At 47.2% G+C, this 16344-nt stretch overlaps 1 protein-coding gene and 1 pseudogene across 1 annotated transcript; one reads left to right on the forward strand and one right to left on the reverse strand.

The window, feature by feature from the left end:
- The first annotated feature begins 4475 nt into the window (after positions 1-4475).
- On the forward strand, positions 4476-7034 carry LOC124691867 (phosphatidylinositol 4-kinase gamma 4-like). The gene is made up of 4 exons (XM_047225150.1): positions 4476-4591; positions 4689-4763; positions 4867-6431; positions 6529-7034. The coding sequence occupies exons 3-4, from the start codon at positions 5109-5111 to the stop codon at positions 6898-6900; spliced, it is 1695 nt and encodes a 564-aa protein (XP_047081106.1). The 5' UTR covers positions 4476-4591; positions 4689-4763; positions 4867-5108; the 3' UTR covers positions 6901-7034.
- Positions 7035-8384: 1350 nt separating this feature from the next.
- LOC124656755 lies at positions 8385-15990 on the reverse strand (annotated as a pseudogene).
- Between the last annotated feature and the right edge of the window lie 354 nt (positions 15991-16344).

Genomic DNA, 16344 nt, shown 5'->3' on the forward strand with positions numbered 1-16344 from the left:
TCAACATTGTGGACTCTACGGGAATAGATATGTAGTAAAAACTTATAAAAACATAACTTAACATAAAAATTGTATATGTGAACTAAATAAGTTTGTAAAATGAATTTATAGCTTGCAACGCGCGAGGCGTGAACGTTTTGCAAGCGGGTTCGGTGTTGGCTTCATGGCGCCGATCGTGCATATGATGGATTCAAGGGAGAGTGGTGGAAAAAAGTCACGACCGGGAGATATTCAAATCATTTAGGGGGTTCTCTGAACAATGGCGTGTGTTAAGTTCGGAATGATTTCGGGCCAGTTTGAAATCACATCCAAGTTTCCCTGATCACTTCATTAAGCTTTGAAACTTTCTGGACCAAAATGACCCCCACACAAGTTTCTGTATTTTGAGGGTAATTACCTTTTTTGTATCATACTTAGTGGCTCAACTATTGAATGAAAAACTTTTTAAAGAAACACGCATGCATCATCCACATAAGCCAAAAAATAAATAAACCATCCCTCTAACAGTTTGTAGCCATACTTGAAAACAGTAAGGAAAAAGTATGAAATGGATGTTGAAAATCCTACTTCCTCCGGATCGGTTTAACAGGCGCGCACGCAATTTAAGATAAAGTTTGACCGTTGAATTAGTCGATAAAATATAAATTATATATCTAAAAAAATTATACCATTAGATTCGTATTCAAATAAGGTTTTCGATGATATAATTTTTGCAACATATATTCTATATTTTATTGACTAAAATAATGGTCAAAGTAAATTCTTGAACTACGTGCGCGCCTGTTAAACCGGTCCAAAGGGAGTAACATAATTTAAAGCATGCAATTAAAAATAGATACGGAAAATGTTTTTACATATGGGAAACTAGCGTGATGCTTGTTATTGAAACAAAAGAGAAAACAGAATCGAATAAAATTTCTTGAAATCGAATTCTTCGAAACTCGGAAGAGTTTTGTTGAATCGAAGACGCCATCCTTCGTTTTGGCTTTTCCTTCCGGTATAGCCGGTGCTGTGGAGCGTAGCAAAGGCCGGTCCCATCAGGCATCAGTTCATTACCGTACTTCGCAAAAGAAAAGAAAAAAAGAGGAGGGTCCCCTGAGTTGATTGCGGCCGAGGCAAGTGGTGTAGGAGGGGGGACGTCTCCACTCCACGTACACAGTGATGATAGAGAAAGGGGGGACACGCACACTCGATGCTTCAATTCATCCGCCCCTGGTTTCCTTCCGTTCCGTTCCGATCCACCGGCCACGGACGGACGGCGCCGTGAGCGTACGTACGCGTCACAGCCGACGTATTCGGCCTAATCCTTTTCGTTCCGATCTTCTTTGCAACGCACACATTGTTTGTTTTCGTGCAGCGTAAGCACGGCTGTCTGGCTGGCTCCGATCCTTGTCGTTTGACTGCCCAGGCTCCAGATGCAATCCCGCTCCACTTGCCATCTGTTCTAGAACAAATGAAGTAAACACATCTCTGTCAGTATTTTAAAATTTTAATCGTTAATTCTTTTTTTTAGGGTTGGATGAAAGCAACAACGTTGAAATAGTTTTTTTTTTTTCCTTTATGGGAATATAGACGAAAATATGCTGAGTCGACCAAGACTATTTTAAAGAAATTTTCAGAAAGACTGGAAGGACTCGTTTTTCTAAGGATGATTTGCTCGCACGATCTAACCACTCTTTCTTTGACCAGAAGGATCCATACGCTCTTTCTAATATGCCACACACACAGGGCCATGCAGTTTGATGCCCGCGCTTGCTGAATTTTCAGTGTCACAAAGCATAATAAGATTATTTTTTTGGGTCAATTGCTCCAGTTGAGAATCATGCTTTGTTAATTATTTCGGTTTTGCTATGTCTCAGTCAACTGAGATTTTCTTAAGTCTAAGTCACTTACAAAAAAGTATTTGAGTTGCACTTTTCTGTTAAAAAAGTGTAATTGCATTTTTCTGCCAGAAATATGCAACTGGACTGAGTTGCACTTTTTTTTGAACTGCAGTTGCACTTTTCTGAGTTGACTGAGACTTGAAAAAACTCAGTCAACTGAGACATAGACACACCCTAATTATTTACTTTTCCTAGTTCAAGTGACTTTGGTTAAATAACCAACTCTTTTTTTTCTTACTTTGACTACTCCCTCCATGTCGATTTATAAGTCTTATGTGTGTACCTAAGTCATCAATTTGATCTATGGAATACAGACTATATTATACAAAAGTTACATTGTTAGAGAATACGACGTCTGAAATTTCTAGTGGTATATATTTTGTAACATATACCTTATATTACGTTTGCCAAATTAACAACCTAAAGCTACGCGTAAGACTAATAAACCGATATGGAGGAAATATCATAATATAATTAACTGGAACAAATTCACTATTATTATTTTCATGATCTTCTTATGTTTTCATAGTTTTGATCCAGGCCAAGGCATTATGCTGAAATCTTCTGTATAGTTCAAGGTTAAAAAAATTGCTAGGATGTAGGCGAGGCCGGTGTGGGTATATACGTTTTACCACACCGGATGTATATACATGTTATTATAGATAAATACATATTGATTTAAAGCATGTAAACGAGTAAATTATGGACACTTACCACGTGTTGGAGCTCGGGCTACACGGAGTTTTTTTTTTAAATGGCATTTCATAGTTTTAAAGAAAATACGAATAAAAATTTCTAGAGGTAGACAATGATGTACTCTACCATTGTGGAAAAAAGCAATACGAAAGATTGAGTATTTTGGGCTATGAAAAATTCACAAATCGATGGATCTGAAAGAGTGAACAGTGCAGATTTTGAAACTTCCAACATTTGTTAGAATTTTTCATTTTTCTATAGCATAGAATATAATGTATTTCATCATGAGGTTTTGCGCAGTGGTAGAGTACATCATTGGTTACATCGAGATTTTTTGTCAGTTTTTTAAAAACTTTAAATTGTTGGATTCGAATTTTGCAAAAAAAAAGTAAACAAGAGCCATGTAGCTCGGGCTATAATTGGAGTTTCTGCACCTACCACTAGAAGTCTAGAATACAACCCATCTGGCTGGTTGGTGAAATATGGCATACCGGGAGATATTTTTTTTTATTGACGTGCCTACACTTTCACTTATACTGTAGGCTAGAAGTTTGGTGATCGCTTAGTGCCTAAGTGTACTAAAGCGACGCCTAGACGTCGCCTCTTCCAACCATGGTACATCTATGATGTTGGAAGATCGTTTTCCAATCCTTTTAGTCCCTCTCCCCTCAACATGAGGAAATGCTAGAACTGAATAGCCACCGATTTTGATCATTCGTTGGGGGGGGGGGGGGGGTGGTTACACCAATACCGGAGAGCTACCTTCTAGCATAAGTCCCTCTAACATAAGGAAATTTGAAATTCCTTTTCTAAAGTTCGAAACGAACATAAAAAGGAACCAGATTCGAACTACGCTACTGTGCTTGTCTTAGCCGTCTGATTTCCTATGACGGTCACGGAAACATGGGTACGTGGAAGAAGCATATGTACGTCTCGTGTTATGCGCCGTGGTGTAGCGGGTTCCTATTTCAAATAATTTTCCTCGGAACTATATCTATTTCCTTTAAATTAAAAAAAATAAATAAAATTACCTCCAAGGAGCATTAATATAATAGATTCTTCTGGACGATGGTACAGAAATCTACCAAGCTCCCAAATAAATTCACGCGAGAACCAACCTAAGAGCATCTCCAGTCGCGTCCCCCAAATGACGTTTGGGGAACGGCGGACAAGAAATGGAGAAAAACACGTTCCGGCTGGAAAGGGTCTCTTTTTTTTACAAATTTTTAGTCTCTTTTTGTCCGGCGCGGTCCTACGTGTCCCCAAATCATTTGTGCCGGACTTTTTTGAGGATGACTGGAGATGCTCTAACGTTCCAAAACGAAGAGCCTTATTGCCGAGGCTACAATTTAAATATATTTAATGAGTACAATAACTCCAGCCATAACCTCATTCTGACAGCGAGATTACTTGCCGCGCGAGCATTTCATCCTCAACCACAGGGGCAGAACGGTCAACAACAAAATTAACCAGGAGCACGACCATTTCTCCGAAGGTGCGCGCTCCGGCCACGTAACGCCGTGAGCGTGAGCGACGGGCGGACCGTTGGGCCCACCCCCGGAATAAATCAGCAGCCCGCACCTTCCGCTTCCTCTCTCCCATTTCCTCTCCCTCTTCCTTCCGACCCAAAACCAAACCAAAAACTTCTTCATCTCTCCCTCCCTGCGTGAACCGCGGAGCAAGGAAGGAGGAGCCGTCGCCGGCGTACTAATCGCGCGCGGGGGCCTCCCCTCTCATCCACCCGGTGAGTCAGTCGCCTCCGCTCCCGATCCCGCCCGGGTGCTCAGCTTAATTTCTCCTGATTTTTTGGCGGTTGTTTCGATCGATTGATTGGGAGGTGAGCTCGTCTGATTTGGTGCTGCCGCCGCAGGTCTTCTGCCGTCGAGGGAGCAGCCAGCCAGCGTGGGATCGAAGCGCCGGCCGGCGTTCGGTGGAGGGGCCCGGCGCCTTCCGTGTTCTCTGCCGTCGTTAGAAAATATAAATCGATCTGCTCCTGGTGACGAATTTCCCAGGTACGACACGCGCGCTCGCCTGCTCAGGACCGTAGCTGGTACCGGCCTGTTGATTTTGTGGCTCATCGCTCCTCCGGATGGTCTCTCCCCCTTGCAGATCGCGTCGCGGGATCGGGTCGGCAGTGGGGGCAAAGGCAGGATTCGCGCCGCTTTGCCCCTAAAATCAACTCCGGTATGCCCCCTCATGCTGTTCTCTGGTTTTTATCCATTGATTTTTGCTGAAATTTCTGCTGGCCACTGACGAACGAAGGGCGGTCTGTTTTAAATTTCTGCAGATATGGGCGAGGAACCCGAAATGAGGCTCTAGATTTCTCATCGGTTGTGCCGTTGCGGGTGTGGATTGTTCGCAGAGGGTCTCCTCCATTTTAGAAGGAAGGGAACCCCAGGCTTGATCCCTCATCAAATGGCTTCTTCTACTAATTCCTAGTGTACAGCTTCCTAGTGTAAATACCGGTAGTGGCTGCCGCCGAAGCTCCAGCTTCAGCTCCAGCCTGCCCGCTAATCCCCTCGCGCGAAGATGTCGTCGGCCGGCGTCATCGCGCTCGGGCCGGTGCCCGACGAGCTGGCCTTCCTGCCAATCAGCTTCGGCCACTCGGGCCGCTGCTCCTCCGCCTCGCAGCTGCAGGACCACATCCTCATCTTCCTGGCCGTCCCCGGCGCGCCGCCGATGCCGATGAGCGTGCTGGGCACCGACTCCATCGCCTCCGTCAAGCTGCGCATCCAGCGCTTCAAGGGCTTCGTCGTCAACAAGCAGCGCCTCGTGCTCGACGGCCACGAGCTGGCCCGCAACAACTGCCCCGTCAGGGACTACGGCCTCGAGGACGGCAACGTGCTGCACCTCGTCATCCGCCTCGCCGACCTCCGCGTCATCAACATCGAGACCGCCAGCGGCAAGAAGTTCCAGTTCCAGGTCGACCAGACCCGCAACGTCAAGTACCTCAAGACCAAGCTCGCGGATGACGAGGACCTCGGCTGCCTCGAGGACGACAAGCTCGAGTACGACGGCGAGGTGCTCGAGGACCACCGCTTGATCGCTGATATCAGCAACAGGGATGATGCTGTGCTTCATTTGTTCATCCGCAAGCCAGCAAAGCTACGGACACAACAGGTTGAGAAGGATACATTGGTTACGGTTGACAACCCTCAGGAGAAAGAGAACCTTCAAGATGAATCTCTTGTTGTGAACCCTGCGAAACCAGCTGGTGGCAAGCCTGCTCCTGTTGAACCGATCGTTGTGAACCGTAAGGCGAGGCTTTCGCCTGAAGTGGTGAAGATGATCGACTCGGCAATAGCTGGTCTTGAGAATGGGCACACGCCAGTTATGTCAGCGGAAGGTTCAGGGGGTGTTTACTTCATGCAAGATTCATCAGGCCAGAAGAATGTCGCGGTGTTCAAGCCCATTGACGAGGAACCAATGGCCGAGAACAACCCGAGGGGTCTCCCGCTGTCGACTGACGGGGAAGGCATGAAGAGGGGGACACGTGTTGGGGAAGGTGCGCTCAGGGAAGTTGCAGCTTATATTCTGGACCACCAGGTTGTTGAGCGTGAATCAGGTCGTAGCGTTGGCTTCTCTGGTGTGCCTCCCACAGCAATTGTCCGAAGCTTACATAGGGGGAAGAGCTTCAAGGTTGGATCCCTGCAGATGTTCAAGGAGAACGATGGCAGCTGCGAGGATATGGGTCCCCGTGCTTTTCCAGTGAAGGAGGTTCACAAAATAGCAGTGTTAGATATTAGGCTAGCGAATGCTGATCGTCACGCAGGGAACATTCTAGTTTCCAAGGAAGAAGGTGCCACCTACAAGCTCATCCCAATTGATCATGGTTACTGTCTGCCAGAGAAGGTGATTATCTTTCTCTTGCATTATTACTTTTTCCTCCTAAGCATCGTAGTTCTTCTGTCATGCAAATCATAATTTGTGTTGCCTTGTTTTAATGCAGTTTGAGGATTGCACCTTTGAGTGGCTTTACTGGCCTCAAGCCCGTGAGCCGTTCAACGACGAGACTACCGAATATATTAGCTCTCTAGACGCTGAAGAGGACATCAAGCTTCTCAAGTTCCATGGGTGGGAGCTGTCTTCAAGCTGTGCCCGTGTCCTGCGCATCAGCACCATGCTGTTGAAGAAGGGGGCGGCACGTGGCCTCACGCCATATGACATAGGACGTATATTGTGCAGGGAAACTGTGAATAGGGACTCCGAGATCGAGGACATCATCCAGGAAGCAGAGGATGCTGTTCTTCCAGGGACAAGTGAGAACCTGTTCCTGGAAACCGTATCCGAGATCATAGACCGCCGCCTCCTTGGCAAGTAATATTTGCTTTTAGAACACTCGGAATAACTGATCTAGTTGTTCGTCTGTATCGGTTTGATGTAAGTATGTTTCACAAGGCACTGCTGATCCAGGCCTCAATGCACTGATGATTTCATTTGTTTTTAAGCCCCAAATGACTTCGCTTGTTTGTAGCAGCTCAAGTACATTTCCTTTGTGTGAATATAGTTGTCTGTGCTGGTGCTGCGTCAGACTCAGACCTACTATCAGTGGATTAGGTGAGGAACTACATGTCCTTGTGATTTTGCTGGAGCTCTTTGCCGCTGCTTCATGCATATCAAATGGTTGTATTGTCCTAGTGTGTTCTCCATTTGGAATTAGCAGAAGTTGCATGAATAATCCAAGAGCTTTGCTGAAGCTGCAATGAAAACCAGTTGAATCCGTGACCTAAGTTTGGTCTGGAATTGTAATCGCTTGTACATTGCGCCTTTCAGTCCTTTGAACCCTCTTTGTTTTACATGTTGAACTTTTCTTGAGTACTAGTCGGTCTCTATTATTTTTTTGCTAGCAAGTTGATTCTCATAGCCGACCGAATCAAATGTCATAATTAACCGAGGACAAGAGGAGGTTCAAAGGACTGAAAGGCGCGTGCAGCGGTTTACTTTGACTCGAAGATCTGAACTGAAGGGTGCATGGGTATCCTATAAAAAATCTCCACGTCATGCCTTTGCTGTGCACTATCTCAAACTTGTTTATTCAGCACTCAACCTCACACGTTTCACCTCACCTCACCTCACTTTTTGTCTAAAACTTATCATGTTACCGTTGCCTCGCAACTTATCGTTGTCCCCTAAGCTCTGTCTTTACATGTGTGACACGAAGCTCGACAGACAAGAACCGGGACAGGCCCTGTGCACGGGTGCGGAGATCCTTTTTGTTCCTTGGAAAAATGCAGCAACTTCAGATTTGGGGTACTTTTCTTTGCATAGCAATGGACTGACCCTCTTAATTTCTATGGACTGCAATTGCAATGGACTGACTTTTAAGCCTGTCCTCAACAGAGAGGCACGCCCCAACACCACGCACTCACTCAAAGCTCTAAGCCCATCTCTTGCTAGTCCATCTGCAACAGAGTGTTCATTTCTGTTTAACAATGAGGTTATTGCACCATAAGTACAAGAACTTGCACTCTATGTGCAGTTTCATACAAAATCTTGCAAAGTGTGTTCTACTCATACAAGAACTTGTCCTGGACGTGCACAACTCATACAATTCAATATGGTGGCGACACGTGGCAGTTTCCAGGGGGAGAGGAGAGTTTTCATTGCAGTATTGAAGAAACAGGATAATTGCGAAGAGGTCCTCGCCCCAACTAACGACCCAACTAACGCCCTGATCCTCCAGACCCACCGCACAGAATCACACGAAAAGGCACAGCAAAAAAATAGATTACGATAGAAAAAGAAAAATAGCAGAGCAAGGGCACGCATGCATTACAACGAACACCTCGCCGCCGCCGGCCCGGCTCAGCGAAGCCAGCGGCGGAGGTCGGTGGTGGACGACGGGGAGATCAGCTCCCCGCCTATGCTCTCCGCGCACGACAAGCACGACACGGTGGAGCGCTGCTCGGAGGTGAACCGCCCCATCGCGCTCTTGAAGCTCGGGCTCCGAAGGCTCTGCGCGTACCCGCCGCCGCCGTACGTGTCCAGCGGGACGGGGAACGATAGCCGCTTCTTGGCGCTCCCGGTCTGCGGCCGGTCGCGCTCCGGGGTCGCGGGGCGCTACCGCGGCGCGCTCTGGGAGCGGATGCGCGCCTTGGCCGACTCCGTGGCCGCCATGTAGTTCGGCACTGCCGAGCCGGAGGACGCGTGGCGCTGGGAGTGGAGGCTCGGGGTATAGCTGCCCCCGCCGGCGCCGGCGCCGCCGCGTTCCACGCGCGGGCTCGCGGAGCGGACCTGGATCGGCGGGCGTGCCTTCCCCGGCGACGGCATCCCCGCGGAGTGGTGGTGGTGCTGCGCCCGGTGCATCGGCGAGCCGCTCCCGTGCTGCGACGGCGGTGCCTGACGCCGAGGCGTGGAGTAGGAGAAGGGGCGGCCGGTGTCGATCTCCAGCGTCTTGACCTGGTTGCGGTGGTCCGTGGATGCGCGTCCTAGCGCGGCGGCGGCGGCCGTGGTTCGGGAGCTGCTCCTGTTGGTGTCGAAGGATGCCCGTGACGCCATCCACCTCTCCGCCCAGCGCGGCTGCCCGTCGACATCCATCTCTTCCTCCGCGGACTGGGCAGGGTTCCTCCAAATCTTGTGAATGAAAACACGGCAGCAACCAATCAGTAAGATCGAACATACTGTAATCTCGGCACTGCAAATGCAATCACCAAACACATTATTACTTGATGGGAGAAGGCTAGGAGAGCGCTCTCTCACACTTGAGAGCGCGTCTTTCCTGGTCTGCAGCATGGCCTGGATCTCCTCAATCGTCCGCGGCCGATCATCCCAGTCGTCAGCGGCGAAGCTGCTGCCGTCCCTCGACCGCTCCTGCAAACCAACCCAATACATCACCATCAATCAAACATTTACGGAAACACAAGATTGTAGTACTTGAGATGCGATGTTGGTTGGTTGAGTTGCAAACGGAGACGGACCACGGAGCGTCGCTCGGCGTATTCGTGGGTGTACCTGGAGTCCCAGAAGGTGGATGTGTCGACGCTGTATGAGGACTTGCTGCTGCCGTAGGCGGCAGCGCCGGTGGCGGAGAGGGAGTCCTGCGAGAGGCGCATCCGCTGGTCGCGCTCCCGCGCCTGGACGCGCACCAGCGCTGCATGCAGCGCAGCGTCATGTTGGCCTGCTTCCGCACGTTGTGGCCGCGCACCAGCGCCCGCAGCTTCACCAGCCCCTTGAGAGCGCGCAGCGCGCGCCTCGCCTGCGGTCGAAAGAAAACACACAACCACCCATTAGCGTCAAACCTACCGTGGCAAGTGCGGCGCGACCATTGCTGGTGTCCTACGTACCAGGTATCCTTGGAAGGCGGTCTGCACGACGACGACGGCGTAGTGCTCGCGCACGAAGCTGGATGAAGGGCGGGTGAGGCGGACCACCTTGGCGGCCGCCTGCGCCGTGGCCACGGTCGCCACGGCGAGCGCGATGGCGTGGCGCTGCTCATCCGTCACCGAAGGGACCGGCGCGGACCTCGCCGTTGCAGATTGCTGCTGCTGCTGCTCCGGCGCCGGAGGAGCCGCCGGCGAAGGGGACGGGGACGAGGACCTCCTGAACAGCCATCTCCTCCACTCCCTCTTGTTCTGTCCCCTCAATCTGTCCCCTCAAATCTCGAATTCAATAAGGACTTCTCTGCAAAAACGTTTTAACGGTGGACCAGGGACGCGTGGCAGCTTCAGACACCACTTGTACCAATGATGCACATCCAAGACAAGTTCTTGTACCACCTGAGCACGTTTTGCAAGATTTTGTATGAAAATGCACATAGAGTGCAAGTTCTTGTACTTGTGGTGCAATTACCTCTTTAACAATGCACTTCTGGAATGACGCCAAGATGATCTTTATCTTGAACTGTATCAGCAATCCGAGATTTGCCTTATATATGCAGATTCCTTCACATCATTCACCAAAAAAGCATTGTCATTCTCCACCTGAATCGGCCTTGCAAAAACCGGTAGAGCAGCTCTTAAGACAAATAGCATGCCTAACGCCTCTGCTGTTACTACATTTGGGCAGATGAGGGATTGATCCCCACGCAGTCATGATGACCCCTCCTAAATCATTTCTTAGGATTGCTCCCCAGGCTCCTCAACCATCTACTTCCAAGAAGCATGTATCTGTGTTCAGTTCTGATCATCCCTGATTCGGCTTCTTTCATGGTTCTGCACTAGTACCCTTCTCAATTCTCTTAGCTGGTAGGTGCTCATAGGCATTCTGTTTGCCTTCTACATTATCATTTTCACCCATGTTCTTCAGTCCTTGAATGGCATCATAATAAGATATCAGATAGAGGGCTGATTGCTCTATTCCACATTTACCATCCCCAAAAATAATATTGTTCCTCATATGCCATGACCAAATAAACAACATTTTAGCTCTTTGTTCTTTGTCAAGTTGGCTAAGTAGAATCAAAGGCCAATCCTTACCTGTATCTATGAGTTTTTCCTCATCAGGAATCCTCCATGATTCATTTAATCTTTGCCTTGGAGCTTTTGCCTTTGTACAATCTACCATCGCATGGTGGCTTGTTTCTTCTCCCATCCCACAAATAGAACAAGTGGGAATCAAATCCATGTTCCTGTTGCATCTTGTAGCTTGGACACAAAGGGAGTTTGTAGCAAGTTTCCAACCAAAAACTCGGATTTTTGGTGGTACATTTGACTTCCATATTCATCTCCCATATTTCTCTTTCACGTGCAGGTCTACTACTCCCACATGTACTCATTCCTTTATCTTTGAGGTCCAGACCAAGTTTGTATGCACTTTTAACTGAAACAAATCCTGGTAACACATTGAACTTGGGTATCTGTAGCTCTAGGTGGAGTTGTCTTATCACTACAATAGTTACACCGACTAGCAACCAGTTGTGTACTAGTATGTATTAATAATATAATTAGGGTAAGAAACTAGTTTATTATATTTATATTGCATATGTGTTACATAAACCATGTACCTTATTATCTATTGAAAATTTAACATCATAAAATTCTATCATGTCATTTAAATTGACCTTCTTAATGTGTAACCTGATCCTTGTATTGAACCCGATGGGAGTGGAGACGGAAAAACAAGCCTTCTCAGTTGTTAAATGCGGATGAGGGTTCAAAGGAACTTCCCGGTGGGAAGTAGACCGGCTTCCATTTGCATCATTTTCCAATGTAGCATGCTATGTCGGCTTGATTTGTTCCGCATGGGCCGGTTTTGTCCAAAATGCTACCACAAGCCAAGTGTATGGATCATCTATATTGTATTTCCAGGTCGGTGCATTAGAATGAACTTGCAGGCCAAGTCAGTATATGTGGTGTAATTACTTCTTTTCATTTCATATTATTTTCACTTATAAAGATCCTTTATAATGAGAGGAATTTGAGGGCATCAAGAGGAGTTTGCTAATTTCATACATGGTGCAAATCCACAATTTTATTTGAAATGTAGCGCAAATCCACACGAGAAGTGTCTTTGGCACATGAGTCGGTATTTGAAATATATATTTCTATGATTTCAAAAATCTGAAATTTAATGCGCACATACATATAACATTCTAAAGGTACGTTGTAAATTGGATGATTGTATTTTGAGCTATGAAAAAGATAAATGTCTGACAAAAATTTGAATTTTCCATCCCTATACACAACTAAAAAAATATTATTTTTCCATAGCTCAAAATACAACCCAATTTATACCAATACTTTCCACCAGACATGCATGTGTATGTATTCATGGAATAAAATTTATGAGTTTTTGAAACAAAAAAGTATAAATTTTAAATATACAAAAACTAGGAGCACTAGTGCTCGGGTGTAGGGGTGGAAACGGATCGCACACGGATCGGATAGTGCCATTTCCATATCGGTTTCCATATCTTCAAAACGAATATAGATGCAGGCACGGATGTCACTGAAAGTGCATGGAGGCCCCATGTGTGGTTTTGGTAATTAATGATAATCCCTATGGACTAATGTTTGCATTGAGTGGTTGTCCATAGGCAATGCTTGAACCATATGTTGGCTTCAAGATTGCAATAAGAAGCAAATGAAGAAGATCAAGTGTCAAGTATATCTTGAAGATGAAGATGAAGTGAGCCCTCAAGTTTAACTTCAAGACATCAACGATGAAAAATGAAAAAATGAAGTGCAAGTTCAACATGAACCATCTCGAAGAGATCATTTGTTTGAATCTTACCATCCATGTGGTGATCATGGATATGTGAAGATTCGTTGAAGAAGAAGCTCTCCCATGATGGATTATGCGGGAGCAATCCACAAGACTTCGTCAAGCAAGCACAATCAAGAAATGCATTCCATCTTGTTGCGGTGAAGATCGTCATCATCGAGCTCAAGTGGAATGCGCAAGATTAAGGTTTTCTCTTGATAGGACTTACCGGTCTTGTGTTTTAGTTGGAAAATTGGTTTATAGGTTAATTGTCGTACTATCAAGAGGGCTCTCGAGTGAGTAACTCGATCGTATCGTTTGGAGAGAGCTTAGACCTTTGCATCCTTGCATCATCTTTCTTGGTTGTTATTTGGATCTTATTCATGTAGTGTTTTAGAGTTTCTGGTTATTTCCATGACAAACACTAGTTCATCGAAAAGGGATTTTGCATAGATCACTTGTTGCGTTTTCGAGTTTGGTGATTTTCTCGGTTTCTCATCTTGAGGTGTTGCACCTCTAAAATAAATAGAAAATCATCCCCCACTTTTTGGGGTTGCTCTTGTCGTATTCTTTCCAACAAAATTGGTTTCACTCAATTCGGAGCTACCAATCTGAAGATATTAATTTTACAAGATTGCCAGGCCGGATAATCCGGGGCCAGATATTTGCACAATATCTGGCCCCTGAAAAATAGCTAAGGACTTAAATTCCGAAGCCACTGGATGTCGGCCGGATATTTTGCTTGGCACCGGATTATCCGCCCCTTGCTATTCCCCAACGGCTCGATTTTTTGGGGGGGAGGGGGTATTTATAACCCCCTTCTTCCTCCTTGGGCTGGTGCTTCTCTTACTCCCTCTCTCCTCCATTGTTGACCTTGAGAAGCTTGCTCTATCTCTTAATCCCTCCATGATTCTTGCCCCCATTTGAGGGAAGAGAGAGAGGAGATCTTGATCTACATTTCTACCAATCGAATCCCTCTCTTTGTGAGTGGAATCCTCTAAATCTTGATCTTGGAGTTATTTGTGAATTTCCTTTGTTCTTCCTCTCTTCTTCCCCCACAAGGTTTTGTAGCTTTGGTGGAATTTGGGAGTGAAGGACTTGCCATTGCATTTGGTGCATCGGTTTGATGTTTCCACGAAGATTTGTGGAAGTGAAAGTGAGGAGCTTTTACTCTTGGCCGGGTTCTTGGAACCCTAGACGGATTCTAGGCCTTTGTGGTGAATTGTTGGGAGTCTCCAATTAAGTTGTGGATGTGTGCTCCAACCTTTGTGTAAGGCCCGGTTTCCGCCTCGAAGGAAATCCCTTAGTGGAACCATGACCTAATCCTTGTGGCGAGGGTCACCGGAGAATAAGGTGAGGCGCCTTCGTGGCGCTCGGTGTGTGGTGTGACTACCGCATCTTGGGGTGAGGCCTTTGTGGCGTTGGTGTGCATCGAGCAACCACACCTCAAGGTGAGGCCATTTGTGGCGTACATGAGCACTAATTCATCACACCTCTCCAACGGAGATTAGCACTCACAAGAGTGTGAACTTCGGGATAAATCATCGTCTCCCACGTGTCTCGTTTATCTCTATACCCGAGCTCTTTGCTTATGCACTTTACTTTGTGATAGCCATCGTGCTTGAAGTTATATATCTTGCTATCACATAGTTTCTTGAATTGATTAGCATAAGTCCTTGGGTGCACATAGATGAACCTTAGTATATAAGCTTTGGGCTTGCAAAGTAAACACTAGTTTTTTTCCGTATTTGTTAAGCCCATCTCGTAAAAGTTTTAAACCGCATATTCACCCCCTCTAGGCAACATCCGTGTCCTTTCAGTCGTCGATAGGAATTCAGAGCAGATGTTACTCGAACACGAATAGGGATCAGATGTTTTCTCAATTCATAGCAGATACGAATATAAGAAAATAATAAATTCATGTCTTATAATGAGATAACTTGTAGAATGGTAGAGAGATTGAAAGATCGAGATGTCGCCTAGAGGGGGGTGAATAGGCAATTACAAACTCTTGCGGATTTGTCTTGTAAGAATGCGGAATTAAACTAACGTTTAGTTTACAAGCACAAATCCTAAATATGCTAAGCTGAACTAAGTGTAACAATGGCAACTAGAGCTAAGCAAGATAGACACAAGATATATGTAGCACAAGTGATAGCAAGATATATGTACTTCAAGCACGATGGCTATCACAAGGAAAGAGAGCTCGGGTATAGAAATAGCCGAGGCACGCGGAGACGAGGATGTATTCCCGTGTTCCCTTCCTTTGCAAGAAGGTACATCACGTTTGGAGGAGTGGAGGTCCACGAAGGATTCCCCGCGCCACGAAGGCTCACCCTATTCTCCGAACCACACCCACGAAGGATAATGGCCCTTTCCTTATGGTTAGCTTTTCTTCCGCTCTGGAGATGGCAAGCTCCACAACCACTTCACAAGCTCCACGAAGGAGAAGCCCGGGCCTCTTCACAATCTTCTTGAAGTGATCACCGGAGCACCAACCGCCAAGCCAACTAGGAGGTCTCCCTTCAAGAGTAACAAGCTCACGGTCTCTCACTCGAACTAATCGTGGTGGAGAGCTCAACACTATGCAATGATGCAAAGCAAGAACACTAGAGGTGTTCAAGTCCTTCACTCTCAAATCTCACCCAAGCAACAAATGCTAAGATGAGATTGGAGAGGAAGAACAATGGGGAAAGTCAACAAAAGACTCCAAGATCTAGATCCCAAGAGTTCCCCTAACTTAGAGGAGAAATGGATTGGTGGAAGTGTAGATCTAGATCTCCTCTCTTAGATCCCTCAAAAATGAGCAAGAATCATGGGGGGGGGGGACAAGAGAGAGAGAGAGAGAGAGCAAGTTCTTCAAAGGCAACAATGGAGGTGAGAGAATGGGAAGAACTAACTTGCTCAAGGTGGAAGAAGGGCTATTTATAGCTAGGGAGCAAATAAAACCGTTGGGGGGAAAAGACAGAGAAAATGGGGAGAAAATCGGGCCAGAAAAGTGGCCCAGCCGGTGGCCCAGCCGGCTGACCGGGACTGAGTCCGGACAGGCCGGTCTGGGATCCGGCCAAGCCGGACCTGCAGCCGGGCGGAGCAGCGCGCCGCACAGCGCGACGGATAGGCCACGCCGCGCGGGTGAGCTGGCCGCGCCGGGTGGGCCGTGCGGGGCGGAGCGGAGAAGGCCCAGCCCGGCCAGGAGGCCGGTCGGCTGGGCGGGGCGCCGAGCGGGCCGGCGGGCGCCGGGTGCTGGGCCGGCCCAGACCGGAACCGCCATAGTAAGCGGCCCGGCTGGCACCAGCACCAGATCCGGTCCGGACCGGGTGGGCCGGCGGGTGGGCCGGTCAGGCCGGTTGGCCGGCCGGCCACTACCTCCCCTTTTCTTTTCTTTTTATTCTTTTCTCCTTTTTCCTTTTTCTTTAATAACTAATGCTCCCGAACTCCGATTCGAATGAAACCAATTTTGTTTGGAAGATAACAACAAATGCTATCCGATAGAAAGTGGAAACTCAAGAATCTGTAGGAGAGGATTTTATCATGAATATAAAAGGTAGAACCTTATATCATGTATAACCGGTAAAATCACCCAACCTCGAAAACGCAATAGAAGATGCATGCGAACTCCGTTTTC

The sequence above is a fragment of the Lolium rigidum genome, chromosome 1 (assembly GCF_022539505.1).
Source record: "Lolium rigidum isolate FL_2022 chromosome 1, APGP_CSIRO_Lrig_0.1, whole genome shotgun sequence".
NCBI classification, from domain to species: domain Eukaryota; kingdom Viridiplantae; phylum Streptophyta; class Magnoliopsida; order Poales; family Poaceae; genus Lolium; species Lolium rigidum.

Coding starts and splice junctions, on each gene's coding strand:
- LOC124691867 (XM_047225150.1), top strand. CDS start 5,109: ATGTCGTCGGCCGGCGTCATCGCGCTCGGGCCGGTGCCCGACGAGCTG. Junction 6,432..6,528: donor GTTACTGTCTGCCAGAGAAG/GTGATTATCTTT, acceptor GTTTTAATGCAG/TTTGAGGATTGCACCTTTGA.